General features: G+C 47.1%; 1 protein-coding gene across 5 annotated transcripts in view; it reads left to right on the forward strand.

Annotated features, from left to right (window-relative positions):
• Window positions 1–24,800, forward strand: part of ARMH4 (armadillo like helical domain containing 4) — a 776,849-nt gene that overhangs the window by 299,036 nt on the left and 453,013 nt on the right. For all 5 annotated transcript variants that reach the window (XM_085626134.1, XM_085626132.1, XM_085626133.1 and 2 more), the window contains one exon: window positions 21,873–22,133. In XM_085626134.1, the coding sequence (XP_085482260.1) occupies window positions 21,873–22,133 (261 nt within the window). The remainder of the gene's footprint in view (window positions 1–21,872; window positions 22,134–24,800) is intronic.

The following is a 24,800-nucleotide window of genomic DNA, read 5'->3' on the forward strand; positions in this document are numbered from 1 at the left end:
TTGTTTAAAGGCCAAAACTGCTACATGCCACACACTGATGCACGCCACACACTGCTGCACGCCACACACTGTTGCATGCCGCTGCACATCACACACTGCTGCACGCCACACACTGCTGCACGCGTAACACTGCTACACGCCACACACTGCTGCACGACACACACTGCTGCACGCCACACACTACTGCATGCCACACACTGCTGCACGCCACACACTGCTGCACGCCACACACTGCTGCATGCCGCCACACACTGCTGCACGCCACACACTGCTGCACGCCACACACTGCTGCACGCCACACACTGCTGCACGCCACACACTGCTGCAACCGTGACACTGCTACATGCCACACACTGATGCACGCCACACACTGCTGCACGCCATACTTTTTTTTTATTGTGCGTAACACAGAGGACATAAACTGTAATTTAATAGTGGCTTGGCTACAGCCACTTTCCCAGTGCTTAATTTGTAACAGAGGAGGTGCCGGGGCTCTGATTAGGTGGCAACTTTACACAGCATGTTGTTTTGTTTAGCCTGCCTTACACAGAGCACACAAACCGGAAAAATGGGGAGGGGATGTTCTTTAAAGTCCACTACTGCTAACCTACGAGTTTTGAAACCAGGTTTTAATGTCTGAATATGCTTAATAGCCTGTGATTGTGGACAAATTAGTTGATATTTCTATAGACACAAACATAAATATGACCTAAAGTGGAGCTACGTTATTATTTTTATTTGTGTGTAGCTGCAAACACGTAGCTACAGCCACCCTCCTAGTGCTTAATTTGTAACAAAGGAAGTGCCGGTGTTTTGATGAGGCAGCAGCTTTACACTGTATATGTCTTTATTTAGTTTGCGTAACACAGAGCATATAAACTAAAATTCAATAGTGTCTTGGCTACAGCCACTTTCCTAGTGCTTAATTTGTAACCAATGAGGTGCCGGGGCTTTTATCATGTTGAAGCTTTACAGAGCAGGTTTGAATGGTTAGCCTGCCTAACACAGAGCACAGAAACCCTACAAATGGGGAGGACATGTTGTTTAAAGGCCAAAACTGCTACATGCCACACACTGATGCACGCCACACACTGCTGCATGCCGCTGCACACCACACACTGCTGCACGCCACACACTGATGCACGCGTAACACTGCTACACGCCACACACTGCTGCACGCCACACACTGCTGCACGCCACACACTGCTGCATGCCACACACTGCTGCATGCCACACACTGCTGCATGCCACACACTGCTGCATGCCGCCACACACTGCTGCATGCCGCCACACACTGCTGCATGCCGCCACACACTGCTGCATGCCACCACACACTGCTGCACGCCACACACTGTTGCACGCCACACACTGCTGCACGCCACACACTGCTGCACGCCACACACTGCTGCATGCCACATACTGCTGCACGCCGCACACTGCTGCAACCGTGACACTGCTACATGCCACACACTGATGCACGCCACACACTGCTGCATGCCACACACTGCTGCACGCCACACACTGCTGCATGCCGCTGCACGCCACACACTGCTGCACGCCACACACTGCTGCACACCACACACTGCTACACGCCACACACTGATGCACGCCACACACTTCTGCACGCCACACACTGCTGCATGCCGCTGCACGCCACACACTGCTGCACGCCACACACTGCTGCACGCCGCACACTGCTGCATGCCGCACAATGCTGCACACCGCACACTGCTACACGAAACACTGCTGCAGGCCACACACTGCAGCACGCCACACACTGCTGCACGCCACACACTGCTGCATGCCGCTGCACGTCTCACACTGCTGCACGTCTCACACTGCTGCACGCCGCACACTGCTGCACGCCGCACACTACTGCACGCCGCACACTGCTGCACGCCACACACTGCAGCACGCCACACACTGCAGCACGCCACACACTGCTGCAAGCCACAGACTGCTGCATGACGCTGCACGCCACACACTGCTGCCCGCCGCACACTGCTGCCCGCCGCACACTGCTGCATGCCGCACACTGCTGCACACTGCCCACATCTGCTGCACGCCGCACAATGCTGCACGCCGCACACTGCTGCACTCCCCACACTGCTTTTATGCGAGTTTATGCTACTGACATTGTAAATGACAATGCCTTTTGTTTGTTTTAAGACCAAAACATAAATAAAAGGAATTGTAATTTTACAATGCCAATAGCTCAAACTCTTATAATTGCGAGACCTATTGCATTGCAAATGCTGGTTATTTCTTTTACTGTAGGGCAGCTGTGCATTGCAGAGGGCTGCTCAGGCTCCTTCTAGGCGGTAGGATCAGAGGCTGAGATTGAGTGGTGGTAGGACAGCTGAAAAAGTGTAAAACTGTTAAGTATGCATTATTCACCTGACTTCCCATGAGAAGCGATAACATACTACACCAAGCACTAAAGCAACAGTGCAGGCCTAGAAATGAACATGATAGCAGTAATGAACTGGTGGTGGCTCAAGGATTTTGAGGTTACTGAATAACTTCATAATCACTTTCAACAACAGCACAGCACAACCCTAACATACATCCCACACCAGATCCCCACCCCCAACACTTTGTACACACTGACCTGCAGCGTCTTACAGATGGAACATCCACACACATATCAAATGGAAAATGTATGTTAAGTTTACTTAATCATAGGTAATGAGACTTTATTACTAGAAAGTACAACATCTTTTACTGTCTGCAGAGTTGTTTGGCATTCCCAAGTTCCCCCTTTTGATGTAAAGGCTTCCAGTTTTTCTTTCTAAACAATGTTTTTTTTCTTATACCCCCCATTCTAGCAGGATGAAACTCCTTCCAAGCAAATTCAAAGGTTAAAGATTGTCACAAAAATTGTGCATGAAATTTACATGCAGAAAAAACACAAGTGATATCTGTAGCGATCCCCCCCCCCCCCCCATGGATTATTAATTTAGACATGCTTCTAAAATGTTCTTGCTGGTATGATTCAAAATAGTTTTTTTTCTTTTCTTTTTTGGCCACTTCTATGCTTGGATTCTGCTGAACACTCTATTTATGGAATAGGTAGTGGTCGGTAAACGTTAGAGCTGAATTCAGACATTGGCAAAATCTGCCCATTTTTAGGTCTCTTTCACCAAAGGAGCGCTTGCGCTGTATCTTTGAGGAATGCTGCATTCAGAATATGGGCTTTAAGCTCCGCCCATCTTCTGACCATGTTTTTAATTGGCTCCTTTGACTGTCTTTTGGAAATGCTTCTTTTTCGTCGGTTAATTTCTTTAGTAATCCCTCCTTTTCTCCTGTCATAACCTCCCATGAGGACTGCCCCTGTTAAATGTGACCTTACTCTCTACGTTTTATTTACAGTTTCTGAGCACTCTTTTGTTAATGACTTCTTCGTCGTAGCTGGCGTTGCAGACACGACAGCTGCGCACTTCCTCAACACGTTGTTCGTGGTATTTGAGTTGTGTAAGTAAGAGTGCATGCAAGCCAACATTCTATGTTTTATTTTTGCAGCACAGCACACCGTGTCTTTAACATAGCAGCAGGGCGCCTTTCTTTTGTTTGGTGCGGTTCTCCCAAATCTACTTTTAAAACATTCTATGTTTTTTTTTTGCAATGCGCTATGCGGCGCTTTATCTTTAACAATGGCGGCTGAGCGCCTTTCTTTCCTTCTCCGTGGCTCGCCCAACTCATCTTTTAAAACATCGAATTTCTTTGCAGCGCACCATGTAGCGCTTTAACTTTAACAATTGCGGCCGCGCGCCTTTCTTTTGTTCTGCATGGCTCGCCCAACTCAACTTTTTAAAACATTCTATGTGGCCTTCCGATCAGCACCATCTGACTTTCTCTTTAACTTGCGTGGTGTCCACCCGGCCTGCTCCTCCACAACGTGCCATGCTGTGTTTTATCTTTAACAATTGCTACAGTGTCCTGAGTGCACCCTTGGGGCCCCTCAGTGCTTCACCCTCTCCACCTTTCCTAAGGGTTGCTGAGTGAACACTTCTCGACCTTTTCCCTCACTGTCTATGAGTCAATACAAACCAAAACTGCTTTTTATTTCCATGGTGCAACAATTAATATCTCCGCGCACTGGGATGTGAGGCCGATGTACGCCTGCCCGGCACTTCCTGTTTCCCTGCAGATTAGTCCTGGTTTAGGGTGGTGACTGCTTCAGTGTGCAATCTGTCTCTAGGAGCGCCTGCGGCCGAGGTCGGATCATAAAGGTTGCTAACCCGTTTTAGCGCCATTGTCAGCGCTGTCCTCTTGAGCAGCGCCACGGCAGCCACCATGCAGGACAGCAAGTATGTGGTGGTCGGGGACGGGTGAGTTACTGCTTTATGTAACTTAATATAGACAGAAATGCGCAATACCCACCATATTGGATCCCCAGAGTTTAATACCTAACCTTTTCTCAAAGGAGCTTTTAAACAGATTCTTATTTACAATGATGAATGGCAAACCAATTTCGATACTATATAGATGTCCACAGCTCCAACACTGACAAAACATATGGGTTTGTTCTTGAGTTTACTCCTCTCAAGAACATTCAAAATAACCCTGTCTTTGACATTCAAAATGTCCGGGAGCCCTTGAACATCCTCAACACTCAATATTTCTTTTTTCAGCATCAGCAATACTCTTCTCTTTAGAACGTCCTCTCGTTCTCTTCCTGCATACTTGTCTAAAGTGTCTGACTTTTCCTCACACCACACTTTTGCTTCAGGACAGGACAATTCTTACTTTATGCTAAAAGTAGAGTGCTGTCACACCTGTAACAACATACTTCCTTCTACCTGTGCATCTGCACCCCCTACCTTTTTTCTGTGCCATGGACACAAGATTTGTCAGAACACACTTTCCAATTTCATCAGGCCCCAAGTCTCGGTTAGCTTTCTTTACAGCACAACGGCCCAATGGCTCAGCTTTCCTAACAAAGGCATCTGGTTATGGAACAGCAGTGTTAAATGCTTGCAAACAAAAAAACATTAGTAAAAAAATGTGTCATTTACAACACCAATACCGCTAACTTTCCCAAATGCGAGACCGATTGCATTGAAAATGCTTGTTAAATAAAATCATGGAGCAACATTGAGATCTGAAAAAAAAGTCTAAAGCCGCTCCTAACACAAACCCGAGAAAATTGTAGTTTATGTGTGCTCTTTGTGGCGTGTGCTGTTCTTACGGTTCTCTCTGGCCTTAAAATGCTGTCCATGGTGAACCACAAGTACCACACGCAAATCTAACCTTACAAACTGACCCAAACCAGGCTGCTCATGGTTTGTAGCCAGTTCCCTTGTTGCCTCCCATCTTGTTATTCATCGTCCTTTGCTGCAGTGGCGGCTCTTCCACTAAGGTGAAAGACCGCCTCCCCACTGCTTTGAGAGCAGTGAAGAGGAAAAATAAACTGATAATAACTGAACGTTATCATCATTTTATTTTCCCATTCCTAGTTGCCCTCTTGGGCCGGCCAAACAGTGCTGCGCACTTTGCATCTTCCCCCGCAGGCTGTAATGCACAGCCTGGTGAGGAACATATACAGGCTCTATGTCTCCATCTGAGCCCCGAACCATGGCGCTCAGACCAATCACAACGCTGCAATGAGGCGTTGTGATTGGCTTAGGATAGCTCGGGTGCTTCCTGAGCCAAAGAAGAGGTGGCGGCTGCATCGTGACCACAGGTACGTTTTCTTTCTTTTTTAAATTTTCTATCATCTTTCCACCCCTGTTCCCTGTCAGCCGCCACTGCTTTGCTGCCTCCCATCTTATTATTCATCAGTGGTGTGTCGGAGTAGACCAGCGAAATCTTTTGAGGATTTGTGCGACGATCTGTTTCTGCTGAAACAAACTCATCCAGATCTTGTCATCAGAGGTTGCAGTACTCTTAGGCTTAGATTACGAGTGCTGTGATATATTGCGGCACCAGCCCAAACCACTGTTTGCCGCAATTATAAGCGGGTTGGAGTTTTCCAACCCCTTCGAAGTTTAAGGGGTTAAATCTGCCGATGTTTACCCGAGGTATGAGGTCTGGAAAATACTTAGGGTGACCAACTGGCATTGGTGCAAATTCAGGACGGTGAGTGTAAAAATTCAGGACAAAGGGTCAAAATTCAGGACACAAATTCAGGACAGGAGGTCAAAATTCAGGACAAAACTTCAGGACAATAGGTAAGTTTTACAGACACATCAGAGGAGGTCACGCAATAGTATATTAGTAAGCCCAGCCATATCCAAATATATTCAACCATTTGCAAACCTATCATGTATCCTTCCATCTATCATTTCACTCATCCATCCCTTCAACCATTCTTTCACTCATCGATCCATTATCCATCCATCCACCCTTTCATCCTATCCATCTCTACACTCATCCATCCACTCTTCTACCCATCCATCCATCCATTCATCCATCCAGCCATTTACCCTTTCATCCATCCAGCCATCCTTTCACTTACTCATCCATCCACCCAGTTACTCATCCTTCCACCCATCCACCCTTTCAGTCATCCATCCATCCTCCCTTTCTCTCTCCATCGACCCTTTCACTTAGCCATCCTTCCTTCCATCCATCCACCCACCCATCCATCTACTCATCCACTCATGAATCCATCCATTGACCCTATCACTCATCCATCCTTTCTCTCATCCATCTATCCTTTCCCTCCTTCACTCATCTATTCATCCTTTTGTCCATCTACCCATCCTTTCACTCACTCATCCATCCTTACATCCACCCTTTCACACATCCCTCCAACCACCCTTGCACTTATCAATTCATCAATCCATCCATCATTTTACTCATCCATCCTTTCACTCATCCATCCACCCTTTTACCCATCCAGCTACCCTTCCACCCATACATTCAGCTATTTACCTTTTCTCTCATCCATCCTTCCACTCACTCATCAATCCATCCATCCTCTCTCATTATCCATCTATTCAATCTTTCATTTATCCATTCACCCTTTCACTAATTCATCCAGCCATCCACCCATCCCTTCACTTACTCACTCGCCCAACTTTTCATATTAATTTTGAGCTGAGCCTTTTTGAGAAGAGGCCCATCAAGAACTTCACCCAAGTATATCTAGGAAGGTTGCGGCCACATATTTAGTAAAAAGGGAACAGGCTTATGAGCTCGGTGAACGGGTGGGACGCACTTTAGCAGTACGTGCAAGGCAGAAAGTAGCTTTAGGTGAAGTTAAAGGGGTGTCTGATGGTTCGGGGCAACTATGTACGGACCCGGAGGAAATACGCGAGGTTTTTAGAGAGTTTTATGCTTCATTATATGATGAGGAACATCCAAAGGACTCTCTAGAAATCCACTCTTACCTCACTGATATCCCTGCTCCTTTTTTATCACAAGAAAGAGTAGAGGCTCTTGAGGCTCCCCTAAGTGCAGAGGAGATATCCACTGCACTAACTAGTTTAGCGACAGGGAAGGCAGCTGGGCCAGATCAAATCCCGACGGAATTTTATAAAACTTTTCGGGATGAAATCTTTATGGACTTAAGTACTACTCTACAACAGGCTCAGGCAGGGGTGTCAGTTCCAAGCACTTGGGCAGGAGCAGATATTGTGGTAATCTTAAAAAAGGGAAAGTTGCCACAGAACCAGGGTCTTATAGGCCAATTACTCTGATGAACGCGGATGCTAAAATATTTTCTAAAGTTATGGCCACCAGACTATCAAAGGTCATAGACACCCTGGTTAGTACCACCCAGCATGGATTCATTCCAGGAAGGGGCACAACTCAGCATATCCGCAGAGTTATTACTCTATTCGATGCTACAGAGGTTGCAGGAGGCCCGATGGCAGCTATGCTACTCGATGCCGAGAAAGCATTTGATCGGGTTTCCTGGGAGTATCTGTGGTCAACATTGAGATGGGCTGGAGTTGGAGAAGGATTTATAAAAGCTATTCCGGCCCTATACATAGCTCCTACAGCTCGAATTCGTGTGAATGCTGGATACACAAAGCCGCTGCAGATTAAACGGGGTACGAGACATGGCTGTCCATGTTCCCCACTCCTGTTTGCGCTATATATAGACCCCTATTTACGTAAATTGGAGGCAAACAATAGGATTCCCCCTATAAAAAGTCATGGTATAGATTGTAAAATTCTTGCTTACGCCGACGATGTGGCGATTCTTACCCCGGCACCAATTGAGGCCATAAGGGAGGTGGAGAGGGAAGCCCTAAGTTTTGGCCAGGTCTCTGGATATGCTTTGAATGGGCCAAAGACACAAATAATTAAAAACGACAACACAGACTGCCTCGACTCTCGTGTAGTGGAATCTGGAGTCTATTTAGGGGTTTCAATCTCGGCGGATTTGAATAAGGTTGTGGAAAGGAATATAGATCCAATAATAAAGAAAGTAAAAACTGATATGGATAGATTGCATAACCTACATCTCTCTATAGTTGGACGAATGAATATCATTAAAATGATAATTCTGCCAAAATTCCTCTATCTTTTTAGATCAATTCCACTTGTATTTGAGGCAAAATGGTTTACTATAATAGAGCAGATGGTAAATAGATTCCTGTGGGCACATGGTAAGACAAGAAGGGCTTTACGCTATATGGCACTCCCTAGAGATAGGGGAGGTTGGGTGGTGCCTGATCTGAAAATGTATTATTGGGCAGCAGCCTTACAGTATATGTCTGGCCTTTTAGGTGGTGGCAACACAGACTCAGAGGATACTTCTGGTTCTATATCTATCTATTCGTTATTACTAGGAGAAGAAACAGAGAATGCATTTCTGAAATACACTGATCCAAGCTACTTTAAAAGGACAAAATTCAAGACACTGATAGCCGCCCATACGATATGGGTATCCTTCAAGAAAAGATTCGGACTAGGGAGATTTAATGCATATACTCAATTGTATAAAAAACATACTCTTCCGGGGGACATATTTTCAGATTCGGTTTTTGCAGATTGGGGGAGCCGAGGTATAACGAAGGTTAAGGATTTAATGGACATAAATGGAATACGCCAGTTTGCTGATATTCAAATAACTCATGGGGTGGAGTCTAGGAGTTTTTTCAAATACTTACAAGTCAGGAGCTTTTTAAATACCAAAAAGGGTGGGTCTGCCGGGTTTGTGGATAACGCAATTATGGAAATCATCGGGGGCAGGGAGAGCTGTACTATTAAAAGACTCTATGCTGAACTTATACTGGGAAGAGAAGATGATTTAGTGAAATTTCACAAGAAGTGGGACGAGAAACTTGGAGTGGGTCAGGAGTGCTTCTTACTTTCATTAGAATTAGCTCAGAAAGTTCTTTGTTCAGCTGCACTTCAGGCTCAGCATTACAAAACAATTTATTCACTATACTACACACCAGCTAGGATCGCGCAGTGGGGAGGGGTGGCTGGTACTACCTGCTTTAGGTGCAATAGCTCTGAGGCAGACTTAATACATGTCTTCGCTACCTGCCCACACCTACTTCCGATTCAAAGGGATATAGAAGTCTTCTTAGGCAGATTACTGGGAAGTGATGTCACCCTCACCCCTCCGATTGTATTGCTGGGGTTAAATAAGGATGATATAGCGGATCCTAAATGCCTGTTTACGTTTGTGGCCATGGCTGTTTTCCAAATATGTATTGCCTCGGCCTGGCTGGATCGATTCCCACCCACGTTTAATCAGTGGCTGGCGAGACTGCTCTCGGTATACAATCTCGAGAAAGAGATATACGCAAGGAAGGGCAAAAGGGGAAGAAAGCTAGGATTACAAATCTGGGAACCCATTACTAAGTGGAAGGAAAATTAAAAATTACTGACATAGTAAGATCTGAATCTAAATCTTTTTGTGTATCTTTCAGGTTCAGCTACAGTTGTCACTGTATAATTGGTATTGGTTTTAAAAAATGGATTTATGTAGTACTCTGTAATATGATTGTTATGTTGATTATGCTCTGTAAAAAACTGGGGAAAAGGTAATAAAAATATTAAAAAAAAAAAAAAAAGAACTTCACCCTCACTGCAGGAGCCACTCCAGAACTGGGACAGAAGCCACCCAGGGCGGAGACAGGATGCACCACAGGGGAGAGAGGAGCCATCACTAGGGGGGGGGGGGGGGGTGCAGGAACCATCACAGCCGGGGGGGGGGGGTGGACAGGAGCCATCACATGGGGGGACAGGAGCCATCACTGGGGGGGCAGGAGCCATCAGAGGACGGGAAACAGGATCCACCAGGGTGGGCACAGGGGTGGACATGCAGTATTCTAGTATCATCTTGGTCTCTTCCAGGGTGGGGTAGGGCTACTCACCCCCTCCTGGACAGGACAACGAGAAGACAGGCTCTCTTTCCAAAATGTTAGTTTGCCCCCCCCACTGTGATGTACAGTACTTAAAGGAGATACTCCAAGAGAACTAATTTAACTGATTGTTCTCCATACTTTGTTAATCAGTGTGGGTGCGATTGTGCCATTTCTTTATTTTATTACATTATAGACTGCATGTTTGAAGAACCGGGGTGTGCTTACAATTTAGTAACAGTAATTAAGCTCTGTGAAGAGAACCACGTGCTGCCTGGTGTAATCAGGGCCGGTTCTATGATGTTTGGGGCCCTGAGCAGAAAGGGAATGTGTGAGGCCCCTCTAAATTGCAGAGACATGAGGCATTCAGGGCTGTTTGCATCTGAATAGATGCCCCTGCTCCTGAAGCTGCAGCCCCTCCCTCTCAGTCACCTTCAAGCACCTCTTAACAACTCATCAAGGGCTGAAGGTGTGAGGGTAGCCATCCCGCTGTGCCTCTCCAATGCTGCTGGGTATCTGAGCTTTGGTACTGCATCGGAGTCTGTTACACCCAAGCTCAACAGCATCGGAGTCAAGCAGGGTGGGTGGAAGCTGTGCCGGATTTAGGGTGGTGCCACCGGTGCCTGGTTAAAATTACGGACAAATGGCGTCCGTTAAAGAATCCTTCACGGACAACGGACAGACAGCCGAAATTACGGACTGTTCGAGAAATTTACGGACGGTTGGTCACCCTAAAAATACTGCGAAAAGTAGCACCAAAATGCACATTGTATTCCCCATTATCACAGGAAAATCTGCCACTGTTGCTATTTTTGTAATAAGTTACTATCCCGGGGGTGTCGCTACTCAATGGGTGTGATTAGTATCACACAATTATCAAAGCACTTATATCCAATATATTATTTAGATCTGTTGCTTTTGGAAATGCCACATTGTTTCTTTGCTGATTATGTGGATTTAAATATTTAAAGATGAAACTACTGTAAACTATGAAACCCAGATCTCTGCACCTATATTATTTCTAAAAAGTACTTACCAAGTCCTGTAATTTATAGCAAATCTTCCCTTTCTATGCTGATGAGTGGATCAGCGAAATCTTGAAGATTTGTGCGACTATTTGTTTCTTGCATTTTCTTTGTCTCTGGACCTGCTCCAGTTCCTGAGGGGTCTCTTTTTTCTACATTTAGAGAGTTCAGATGTCTCTGCCACCTCTAATAACTTTACCAGTGATGCCTCCTTAGCCCCCGTCTTCATAAGTGGAGCCATGGTGAGACCTGTTAGAAGAAACACCTATAGTGTGTCCTCCCAAATTGTGGCGCGGATACATCCAAATAATACATGCTGGAAGTCTAGATCACCGTTCCTTGCTTTTACATGGCGAAGGCGACTTTTGGAGTGAAGGAGGCTAGGTCCGATTCCCCCAAAATTAAAAGAGGATCAAGAGCATGCCAGATGTAGCATTCACAACTTTCACATGTTATCAATGTCTTGTTTAAAAGCATATGAGGAACTCAGCCCTTGTCCGCAGTGTCTGAAAGTGGAGGCATGGTGCATTACAGATATGCATTGAGGCGATTCCACCCATCTTTGGTCAATATATTTTTTAATATGTTTTCCAAACATATAGCGTTAAACGAACATTTGAACACTCCTGTGCAGCTCCACTCCACCTCCACCACCAGCAATTCCTCCAGGATACAGACTCCATCCGTACAGTGTGGTCAGGATTGGACTGGACTATAGGGCAATCAGTCAGTGCCCCGTGGGCTGGTCTGACAGATCAGTGTGTGGGTGAGAGTTTTAGCAGTCAGTCCTGTTTTATCACAAACATCGCCTGCAGCAAAAGACGTGCATGCAATCTGCCATACTTGCAAAATACCCATACAGCATGTCTTTACAAGTTCAAACCTGATCTGATTTTGCAAATGTAGGTCACTTTTCTAGCTATCGGGTTCGCTAACTGGGGCCACCTTTAGGGCCACATGTAGCAATCTATTTTGCATTCGCAAACGGTGCAAATCACTAGATTTGACCGTTTGCAAATTACAAAATAGCCTTTCAAGATGTAGTTAATCGCAATTTTTAGCAATTACCTAAAATTGCGACTCCAAAGCACATGTACCAAGCATTTCCTAAATACAAACTGGGCATTTAGGAAATGCTATTACCATTGACTCCATGTCGATGGTAACCATGTGCCGAGGACATGTGTGCACTTTACATGTGCACACATTTTTATTTTTGTTGGGGTGTTTCTGGGGGGGCCTTACGGCCCCGGAGCACCCTTAGTTTTGCATTTTGTAATATGTGATTGCCAATTAGGTAATTGCAAATTTGGTAATGCAAAACCATTTGCCTTTAGGCCCATAGGATCATATGGAGTAGCATTTCCTTAGAGTGATTCCCTAATTGCGATTGAGACTCTGTAGGAATCTCTATTAGAAAATTGCTATTTTCTTACATACTTTTTTACATTCCCTAAATAGCCTTTACCTAAAGTTCGCTATTTAGGGAATGCAAAATGGAACTTTGAATACATGTACCCCTAATTTTGGGGCCAGGGCCTACTTTTAGTCCCAGTCCGATCCTGGCTACGGTATGGCCCAAATCCCTCATTGTAAACTCCTTCTGGCCGCAAGTCTACTCACCCTCTCTTCCAGTCAGAGCCAGTCAGATTCCCCACGCAGTTCGATCACCACCTATCTCTGGTTTGGTCTGTAGCATCCCCTTTAGCTGCCACCAGGGCTACATGTAGGTGGATAATCAGGCACTGGGAACCAGCTAAATCCAGTAGTTGATGCACAATGGCATTTTCTTGTGGCTCATCGAGTAAGATTGGCCATATCTCACGGGCCATGTGCACAATTTGGGTAAAGACCAAGAATTGCCCTGCATCTAGGCGAAACTGCTCTTGCGCCTGCATGTAGAAACATTACGGGAGAAACACCATTTTCACCAGTGCCACTTGTTCTGTCATAGACAGTGGCAGGGAAGTCCACAATTCCACCGATCAATCAAGTCCGTTCAATACTCTCTCCACATTTAGGTCATGCCGGGTAGCGAAATTGTATGACACCCAGACTCCCAAATAGTACATTTTATGCATTTCCTACTGCAGCTTCCAGCCCCTGGGAAGGGCTGCAGCCACATGTCAAAGTGAAAGGAGCTGGCCTAACGGCTAGGGTGGTCGACCTCAAATCTGGGGAACTGGTTTCGAGTCTTGGCAAGGACGCGCAACATCCTGTGATTCTGAGCAAATCACTTAATCTCCCTGCGCCTAACAAAAATGAATGTGCCCTCATGTAATGTAACTGGTGCTCGTGTAAAGCGCTCTGATACCCGATACTCTCGGGTCGAGTTTGCGCTATATAAAACTCTGTAAAAAAAAAAAAAAAAGCTGGTCCAGGGAGAGCAGTCTCGACATCTGCCCAAAAGCCCTCAGTTCCTCCAATAAGAGAGGGGTTGATTGTGTGGGATCCCGTAGATACACCAGGGTATCATCTGCATACACCATGTGTCACTGCATCCAGTCAAATTCCCCGGACCTTGCCCTCAGACGGCACGCCGTTGGTTTCACCGCAAGTGCAAATAGTACTAGATATAGTGGGCATCCCTGTCTAGTGCTCCTACCTAGTATCCAGTTCTCAGAGACAATACCTCCAGTGCGCACTCTGGCCACTGGGTCCATATACAGCAGTTTCACCCACTGGATGAACTGCGGACCAACACCCAGACGTCGGAGGACCGAAAGCGCGTTCCAAGTCCAGGATGGCGAGAGCCCAGTCCTCCTCAAGTGCAGGGACAGGCAGGACCTGGTATGGCTCTGACGGGATCCCTTCTGCCCCCGGCGTCTTGCTGTGGGGCAGCTCAGTGAGGGGAGTCTTGAACTCTTCCAGCTCAAGCGGGTTGTGCAAGAGCTGTCTCTGCTCCGCCGTGAGGCGAGACACGCCAATCTGAGGGAATGTGATCCAGCTTGTCCTGTGCAGCAGCTCCCACGGGTGCGAAGCCCAGTTTCAGATAGGCAGAGCAAGCATCATTTGTATTTTCCCTTTCTATATTGTCAGGTCGTCCAGCATCCCAGAGTGGCAATTTACGTGTGTGGGGCCTGTCCCGCTTTAACAACCATGCCAGCAGTTTTCCTTATTTATCGCCTTCGCCAAAAAGGCGTTGCCGATATTGTGTGTGTCTATACTTTTCCAGCTGTACCCAATCTTCGGTCAATATTGAAATCATAAAGGCAACCAGTAAACCCACAACTTGATCGGGTTCAAAGATACTTATTGCTATTTTAGTAGCAATCCAGTGAATATTCACAGCTTCCTGTATTTCCAGGGCAGATTTTCCAATGGCTGTCAACTTACCTTAAGTTATTGAACTCCAAGTTACTTCTGATCTGAAATGTACACCGGGTTTTAGAATGACCCAATTGTTATCTGTTTCAGTCATTGTTTATTTCTGTGCTTATTTGTAATTTTCAAATGATTTAAGAGTACAGTAGTTACTACTGGCCAATATATTTTCTATTCCCTCCCTTGGGGCGTTTTTTGAGTGATCAGCTGGAATTACTGAGTGTCATGCAGTGGTTTACAGTTTCGACAAATGTTGAATCAGTTATCTACAAACAATTTAATAGCAAGAATGCTGCAGACATGATGATGTTTCGTCTGATGGCTTCAATCAGAGGGTTGCCCTGATATGGGAATCAGAGACACACACTATTGTTGCTAATTGCACTCAGACCTTAAACTTGTAACAGTGCAGTTTCTTCCAGGTAAATACATAGAGGAACCTGTGCAGTGAAAACAGTGAGGTATATGGAGAACCACGTAGTAAAACTGGTTGCAAATTCTCTTATACTTGTTATGCTCCAATACCAGTGGGGAAATGTATATATGTATGCTTAGTGCCCTTGAGGGCGAGAATATCACTGGTGCCCCGCTGCTGTTCGCGCTGGTCGCGCGCCTTCTCTGCTTAGCTTATTTTTAAAATATCCCGTTTTCGGATTTCTGTTTGTGTTACTTTTGCCTTCCCCCCTGTTTTTAAAAGCGCTCCTGGCCCCTACCTTGCACCGTAATTCAGGAATCACCACCGCTGTTTGGCGGGTCCGGGTTACCGGGAGGTTGTGGGTTTCTGTGGGTTTCAGCGCCATCTTGCTTTGGGAGGAAGCGCGAGCGCCATCTTTGAGCGTCCAGGTCACCTGGGACGCCGAGACGACGCTATTTAGGGCTAGCTGAGCGGAAGGTGAGCCTGCTTAGTGCCCTTGAGGGCGAGTATATCACTGGTGCCCCGCTGCTGTTCGCGCTGGTCGCGCGCCTTCTCTGCTTAGCTTATTTTTAAAATATCCCGTTTTCGGATTTCTGTTTGTGTTACTTTTGCCTTCCCCCCTGTTTTTAAAAGCGCTCCTGGCCCCTACCTTGCACCGTAATTCAGGAATCACCACCGCTGTTTGGCGGGTCCGGGTTACCGGGAGGTTGTGGGTTTCTGTGGGTTTCAGCGCCATCTTGCTTTGGGAGGAAGCGCGAGCGCCATCTTTGAGCGTCCAGGTCACCTGGGACGCCGAGACGACGCTATTTAGGGCTAGCTGAGCGGAAGGTGAGCCTGCTTAGTGCCCTTGAGGGCGAGAATATCACTGGTGCCCCGCTGCTGTTCGCGCTGGTCGCGCGCCTTCTCTGCTTAGCTTATTTTTAAAATATCCCGTTTTCGGATTTCTGTTTGTGTTACTTTTGCCTTCCCCCCTGTTTTTAAAAGCGCTCCTGGCCCCTACCTTGCACCATAATTCAGGAATCACCACCGCTGTTTGGCGGGTCCGGGTTACCGGGAGGTTGTGGGTTTCTGTGGGTTTCAGCGCCATCTTGCTTTGGGAGGAAGCGCGAGCGCCATCTTTGAGCGTCCAGGTCACCTGGGACGCCGAGACGACGCTATTTAGGGCTAGCTGAGCGGAAGGTGAGCCTGCTTAGTGCCCTTAAGGGTGAGAATATCACTGGTGCCCCGCTGCTGTTCGCGCTGGTCGCGCGCCTTCTCTGCTTAGCTTATTTTTAAAATATCCCGTTTTCGGATTTCTGTTTGTGTTACTTTTGCCTTCCCCCCTGTTTTTAAAAGCGCTCCTGGCCCCTACCTTGCACCGTAATTCAGGAATCACCACCGCTGTTTGGCGGGTCCGGGTTACCGGGAGGTTGTGGGTTTCTGTGGGTTTCAGCGCCATCTTGCTTTGGGAGGAAGCGCGAGCGCCATCTTTGAGCGTCCAGGTCACCTGGGACGCCGAGACGACGCTATTTAGGGCTAGCTGAGCGGAAGGTGAGCCTGCTTAGTGCCCTTGAGGGCGAGAATATCACTGGTGCCCCGCTGCTGTTCGCGCTGGTCGCGCGCCTTCTCTGCTTAGCTTATTTTTAAAATATCCCGTTTTCGGATTTCTGTTTGTGTTACTTTTGCCTTCCCCCCTGTTTTTAAAAGCGCTCCTGGCCCCTACCTTGCACCGTAATTCAGGAATCACCACCGCTGTTTGGCGGGTCCGGGTTACCGGGAGGTTGTGGGTTTCTGTGGGTTTCAGCGCCATCTTGCTTTGGGAGGAAGCGCGAGCGCCATCTTTGAGCGTCCAGGTCACCTGGGACGCCGAGACGACGCTATTTAGGGCTAGCTGAGCGGAAGGTGAGCCTGCTTAGTGCCCTTGAGGGCGAGAATATCACTGGTGCCCCGCTGCTGTTCGCGCTGGTCGCGCACCTTCTCTGCTTAGCCTATTTTTAAAATATCCCGTTTTCGGATTTCTGTTTGTGTTACTTTTGCCTTCCCCCCTGTTTTTAAAAGCGCTCCTGGCCCCTACCTTGCACCGTAATTCAGGAATCACCACCGCTGTTTGGCGGGTCCGGGTTACCGGGAGGTTGTGGGTTTCTGTGGGTTTCAGCGCCATCTTGCTTTGGGAGGAAGCGCGAGCGCCATCTTTGAGCGTCCAGGTCACCTGGGACGCCGAGACGACGCTATTTAATGCTCGCTGGTCTCGCGCAGCGATAACGCGCAGCGGAGCGCCTTTCCCTGCGCCTGAGTCGTGCCAGAGTCCTGCCCGTCTGCGCTCGTCCGCGTCTCGGAGGCGGACGAGGTCGGACTCTGGTCCTCGGCTCCTGTTGTCTGCCGGGTTAGAGGTTGACTACCCGCAGCTCTAGGATGATTACGTATAGCGCTGCTTCCTTGTTTGCTTTGCGCCCCCCTCGCTCGGCCTGTCTGTCTCTTTTCCCCGGCGGTCGCCGTTTAGGCAAGGGTTGCCCTGTGTGTAACTGGCTCCCCACATTATCATCTACTCATGGTCCATCTACCCCTCCTCAGTACTGTCACTGCGCGTTGCTTAACACTAGGTCCCTTCCTCGTCATACCTCGGATATATGGGATCTTCTCGCGCACTCCAAGATCTCTTGCTTATTTCTAACAGAGACTTGGCTGGGAGTGGGCTCTGAACCCGACATTGCCTGTGCTGTCCCGCCTAACTATTCCATCTTACAGAGGGATAGAACTGAGGGAAGAGGCGGTGGGGTGGCTCTGATAGTGGACAAGGTCTTTGATTGCTCCTCCTTTGCGGTGGACAACATTGCCGGATGTGAAGTCTTAGGTTTTACACTCCATCTATCGGCGTCCCAGACCTGTACCGGAATTCTCCTCTATAGACCCCCTGGACCCATCGGGTCCTTTTTCGAGGACCTACAGTCGGCCTTATCAGTACCTTGCATGCGTTCTGCGCACTGCTTGTTATTAGGCGACTTAAATTTGCACATGGACTGTCTAACCGATGCTGAAGCTACCAAACTCCGTGATATCACAGCGATGTTAGGGCTAGCCCCTTTTATCCACAGCCCCACTCACGTGAAAGGCCACACATTAGATGTGATCTTTTCCTCCAAGCCTATTGAGGTGTCCCCTCCACTCCCGGTCCTCTGGTCAGATCATTATCTGATAAACTTTGCCTTAGTGTTTGAATCTAAGCTTAGCCAAAGGGCTCGGAAGGAAGGGTCCCGGCAATCTAGAGCCTACCACCTAGTGACAGCAGATATGCTCTCCGATGCTCTCTGCCAATACCCGTGTCAACTGACAGGGGTTCTGGAAACCGACCTAATCCTGGTCCAGAACTGGATGCAGGCAAGATTCGAGGAGCTGGCCCCATTGAAGCCTGCTAGAACAGCACCTCATCTTAATTCTGCTCCTTGGTTCTCTTCCACTTTACGTACAATGCGACAAGACTGCAAAAAGTTGGAAAGGCGGTGGCGGCGCAAGTACGATCTTGTGGAGCTAACGAAATACCGCGACGCGATAAAGTCTTACTATAAACAGATTGCCGCAGCCAAAAAGAACTATCTTGAGCAGAGAATTGACAAAGCCGATAATACGAGCCGGGAACTCTTTAGGATTGTGAAGGAGTTTGTCAACCCTGTAGTAGGGACCCCGGTCCATTCACACACGGAAGAATGGATCAAACAGCTCGCCGACTTTTTTGTGACTAAAATCTTAAAGATTCAGGACACTTTTCCATCTGTGGATTCCCGAACGGCTGACGCTGTGTTAGGGGATAAGTCGACCTATTTAGCTCCCTCACAGGCTGAATCTGGGCCTTTACTATCTGTCTTTCCCCAGCTGTCCTGTGAGACATCGCTTGAGCTGTTATCCCGGCTGCAATCTGGCTCGCCTCTGGATGCTTGTCCGGCGAAATGCTTGGGCAAGGTGGCCTCAGCGTTGAACAGCTTGCTGAACCCCCTGCTTAATCTATCATTGAGTTCAGGGGTGGTTCCACGACAATGGAAACACGCACTCATTCTGCCGCTGGTTAAGAAGCCTCTGCTCGACCCCCTGCAATGCGCTAACTATAGACCAATCTCCCTCCTCCCTGCTCTGGTGAAGGTGTTGGAGAAACATGTTCAGCATACTCTGACCACCTTTATTGAGAACAACAAACTGCTGCATGACTCCCAGTCCGGCTTTCGTGCGAATTACAGCACGGAGACGGCTCTGGTAGAGGTTACCGACGCCATCAGGGAGACGCTCGATCATGGGGGAAAGGCTATGCTAGTCATGTTGGACCTATCGGCGGCGTTCGACACCGTCCCACACGCAGGTCTCCTCTCAAGACTCAGGGAGATTGGTCTGCGAGGGACGGTGCTGGACTGGTTTCAATCCTTTCTTGCCGACCGCCGACAGGTGATCTGGGCTCCGCCGTTCTCGGCCGAAATGCTTTCGCTGGAGGTGGGGGTGCCTCAAGGTTCCATCCTGAGCCCCACCATCTTCAACATATACATGGCCCCTCTAGCGGAGGTAGCGGAGGCGTTTGGGGCCCGGGTCATCTCATACGCTGATGACACCCAGCTCTTGTTCACCTGCAGGAAGGGAGAGGCCTTTAACGGCGGCAGAATCAAGGACTGTCTGAGCGCAGTCTTTGCGTGGTTTCAGCGGCACAGCCTGAAATGCAACTCAGACAAATCTGAGCTGCTCTTTTTCGGCTGTGCCCCTGATCCGGGCTGGAAGACATGGTGGCCCCAGGACATGTTCCCCCCAGAGAAACCATCTTCTCAGGTAAAAAATCTCGGAGTGGTGTTTGACGATGATCTATCCTTCCGTCCACACATCCTGGGATTAGCAGGGAAATGTTTCAGCATCCTCAAGATGCTTAGGAAATTTCTTCCTCTGCTCTCACTGCAGTACCGTAGGAATGTAGTCCAGGCGCTTGTGGGCTCCCGCCTGGACTATGCTAATGCACTCTTTGCAGGCCTACCTAAGTATCTGTTATCCAGACTGCAGATTGTCCAGAATTCGGCGGCCAGAGCCATCTATGGGCTGCCCAGGAGAGCTAGCGCCTCTGCGCTCCTGGCTAGGCTGCACTGGCTGCCAATTTCGGGGAGAATCAGATTTAAGCTCCTCACTCTGGCATTTAAAGCCCTCCATGAGATTGGCCCTAACTATCTGAGGAAGCGTATTGCTTTCTATGTGCCGCGGAGGTTGCTGAGGTCGGCGGACCTGGCTAAAATGGAGGTGCCTGTGGTCAAACGTGTTCGGATGGGAGGTCGTTCCTTCCAATACGTGACAGCCTGCTTGTGGAACGAGCTCCCACTTTCCCTTCGGAAAGCGAACAACCTCCTGGCTTTCAGGAAGGAGTTGAAGACTCTGCTCTTTACCAAGTAATCCGCTGTGACTGTAGTAGGTTTGCCTTTGGTTTCCTGTTTCTCTGGGCCTCTTTGCTAAAGCGCCGGGACACCCTTTTGGGGTAGCCGTGCGCTCAAAAAGTTCGGCTTAACATAACATTAACATAAGTATCTGCAAAGCACAATCCTATCTGAGAAGCAACAGAGCTTGGATTAAGGGTCTGGCCCATGATTATGATTCTGAGCTGTTTACAGAGCAGTTGTTAGCTTGATATTCTGTTATTGTGCATGGAGCAGTATTTCTGAATTTCAGGAGAGAATTTTATAATCAGTCATAAAAACTGCCTGCACTCTGTGCAGTATCTAATTTCTGCCCCTGGCATTTCTTGCACCTGTTTTTTTATCCACTCTCGAAATGAGGTCCCAAGTGTATGGTGAGAAGGAAGTCAGTCAAAGTGTTTTACTTCAGCTGATTTCTTCTTCTGAAACAGATGTACTTCTCTATCAATGCCAGCTTTGAAATCAGTATTGTTACATGGGCTTGGATCTATATATATGCAGGGGTGGTTGCTTGGTTCCATCACTGACCCAGGACTCTGCCATCTATTCAATTAGGGGGGAAAGGCTGCTGCTCCGCTGATAATGTTTCGGTGATTTCCTGCACCAGTCTTCTCACTGTGTTTAATGTGCAGATTACAGCTATACCAAGGAAAGCTGTTTGGGAGCCATTTGAAGTTTGACAGAGCGGGAGTTTCTCTGTAAATTGACTGGTCTGCGGGCGGCCTACCACGTTTAGAGGCGGAGTAGCAGGCGGGATCCTGAAGGTGGCGCCTCAGTTGACTCTGCTGTCAGAAACCTTTGACCAATGACCCATCCGCCACAGGACCATTGATTTGTGTGTGCTGGGAGACCCCCTAAAAAAGCTTTCTGATGGCCATTTTTCCTGCCATAGATCTGCAAGTGAAGAATGGGATGACCAGGCCAGAGAAATAAAAATAATGCCCCCCGAGATGCAGAGAGAAAAATCTATGCATGTGATGGGCATTTTGGTTTTGTAATTCACAAACAATACCCCTGCTCTAGGGCTTTGTTTCTGAACAACAAAATCAAAAACATATGCTGAGCTGGCCACCAAGATATGGCAGCCTGCTTGGCATGCATTTAGCCAAATGTGTTCCTGCTGTGTCGGTCACAGCACTTTCAGCAAAAATGTCTTTGGAGTACGCTGCATTACTCCAAATATGGTGGCCTAGCTGCTGGGAGGTGTGCTGGGGCTGGGCTCCAGCCAGCCCAGTGGCTTGGCGGCTTGCTTTACCGTAGGTAACCTCCAGTTAGTCCACCGTAGGCAAGGTAGAGACCCCTAAACAGTTGCACTCGCTGTGACAATTTAGTCACAATTTCTTGATTTTGAGATGATTCATTTTAGAATTGAATGAAAAAATCTCTAAAACTAATTCTTTCTGCTTTATTTTTGTTCATTGGCAAACAGAGGGCGAAGAGGAGGAAGAAGAGGAGGAGAAAGATGAGGACGAGGATGAAGATGATGACGATGAGGAAGAGGATGATGAAGAAAAAGACGCTGAGTCCTTGGATGACAGTGTTGAAGGTGATCTTGATGTTCCAGCATTCACTCTTCCTGTTGTGGCTTCCATGAAAACTCCAGCAGAAAAGACAAACCAGCAGGCACTGGAGGAGGCATCCTACCGGGTGCCCGACACTCTGGAATGGGAGAAGCAGAACCTGGGTCTTGGTAAGTGGAAAATCATATCTTCAGCCATATGTGCCTCTTAGCTACATTTACATTGGGACAAATCCTGCAATTCCTGGAGGAAACTCTCGATATGGAGTAGAATCCATAGACTACATTTCCCTGAACATAGGGCTAATATTGTTGAGGAGGTTCAACCTTTGAATTCCTTAGAGAGTTTCCTAAACAAAATGGAGGATTTTCACTTTCGTGCAACAAAGGCCCACAGTGTTTCATGATGAAGCAATGAAGTCAGTTGCCTTATGCTTGATTGTTTGCAGTATCTGTGTTACAAATTCAGTCTCGTCAATGTTGTTCATAAAGGCTGGCCACAGAATGGTGATGTGTAGACTGGTACAAGTGACAGACTTGCAAATTCCCAGTAGCTGGTTTCTATTAGTAGAGTGTCCAGAGAATTATGTAATTGTATCCATACATCCACATTGGCCCTCCTGTGCAGTTGAAAATTTGCAGGGTAAGTCTTGGCATCTTGGCAGCCCTCGACCCTGACTCCAGAGTGTATCTCTTTGTAGTGCACTGCATTTACTTTTTAAGGCTACACAATGTGAAAGAACCTGTGCTCTGGGCCTGGACTCTATGACGTTCTCCTACACTAAAGTAAGGTGATGTGGTTTAGTAGGTGCAATCAAAACTTTACGATGAGAGATACCGGACTACAAATACAACAAATTACACTTATGGTTGCATAATAATTGAGGAAAGGCTGAAAGGGAAAAAATTCTTATGTTATGGTATGTCATGTTATGACGCGTTGTATTGCCCATATATCATCTGTGATGGCCCCAGAAACTTCAGCTTGGACTGTCACCTACCAATGGGGAAACGCTGTAAAGTAATCTCTGACTAGCAATCTGGCGCACTTTCCTTAGAAAGTTTGGGAGACTTGATTGTTTCGGTCGTCTGTTCTGATTTCAGATTAGAACTGTGAATAATTTCTAAAAAAATTGATATTCAAAATGACCAGCACCTCTAGGTGACTTTTTCACATCTCCTTATTGAATAGTGGATGTTTATTAGAGTTCAAAATACTATCGTTAACTTCCCTAATTAATTGTCACAATTTGCGAAAATCTCCATTTTCTAGCCCTAAATTATAAGGATCCACCTTTTTTCATGTACTGACTGGGTCCCAAAAGTACACTTTCTCATTCAAACCTCCAGAAGTAAGCTTCTCAGCAAAAATAGAGATTACAGTAGAATGTAAATGCATCATATGTGGCAAGAGTACAGTGCCTTGCTCCATTTGTTGTCTGTGACATGCTGACTTGCTTACCTGGCTCCATGGACGCTTGGCTGTATATTCCATTCGTGGGTGGATGCAGTGTACACTAGGACAACTGCTGATACAGGAAGGACAATGTCAGAGTGGTTGGAGATCAAGGAGACAGTATTCTGGAAGCCTCGAACCCTCAACTTCCTGGTAAAAACGTGCATGTCCAGATCACAGTCACCAAAAAGGGTTGACCATTAGAGACAGCAGTGTGGGGATTAGAAGAGAAGAAGTCAGGCAAGGAGAGGAAAAGAGGCGTAGAACAGAACAAACAGCAGAGAAGCAAAACCGAACAAGGCGAGGTAGAGCCAAACAGAGTGAGGAGGAGAGCGCAGAAGAGTGATGAGTTGAAGAGAGGAGCAGAGAGGTGAGAAGAAGAAAGGAGCAGAGCATAGAGGAGAGATCTGAGGGGAATTGCAGAGAGGAGCTGCAAATATGCATATTAGAAGACATAATTTGTATAAAAACTGAGACCCAGTAGCCTCCGGAAGCCAGGCACTAAGTTCCCCTCTAACGCGACCAAAGGGCTGCCTGGTGGCTTAGCGCAAGTGATCAAGAAGTGGTGAGGAGGAATGAAAACAAAGCCTATTATTGTGGTGAGCACAAAGCACATGTGACAGAGAACAAACAAGGCTAAAAGTAGTCTGAGATTGCTTAATTTCTGTTCAAGGGGCCCATGGCCAAGCTGTTTGGCCAGGACGTTTTTTGTTGTGGTGGCTCCAAAACGAATTTCCGTAAAGTTGGTCTCGATGTGGAGTCGAACAGCGAGCAAAAAAACTATGAACTGGAAGTGCCAGTGACTGAGATGAATTCATTCATTTCTTGTTTGGTTTTATGTGTGGCTAAAGGCAGCGTTTACAATTTTGGACCATTTAACGTCATACTTTTTTCAAAATGGTTTAATAAAATTAAGTACATAGAGAAAGTAGGAAATGTGTCACCCTACTTCACCCATTGGCTTTCATGTGTTTTTCATGGTTTGCCATTGCCTGGAAGGCCATGACATTTTGCTTGGTTACATTGTCCATTTGTGTTTCTGTTAGGTTGATGTTAAGGGCGGGAAGTTGTTCTTTTGTTTGACTGTAGATGTGACATGAGGTGTGGCTTGCTATTGAGAGCCATTGTGTGTTCTTTGATGTATTTACTTGGATGACACAACAACATTTTAGTTGCTGTTTAATTAATTTTTTATTTAAAAGGTTCATATTGTTTTGATGCTTTTGTCGGTCATAAAACACAGTGCTATTCACTAATCAGTGTTATGATAACATTGTCAGATTTATGGCTTTTTTCTGAGTAAAGACCTGTGTGCACATAGCCTTTCGTAAAGATGCAACACAAATACAAACCCATTTTCAAATGTATCTCCTATGCAGTGT

Source organism: Triturus cristatus, chromosome 9, assembly GCF_964204655.1.
Source record: "Triturus cristatus chromosome 9, aTriCri1.1, whole genome shotgun sequence".
Taxonomy (NCBI): domain Eukaryota; kingdom Metazoa; phylum Chordata; class Amphibia; order Caudata; family Salamandridae; genus Triturus; species Triturus cristatus.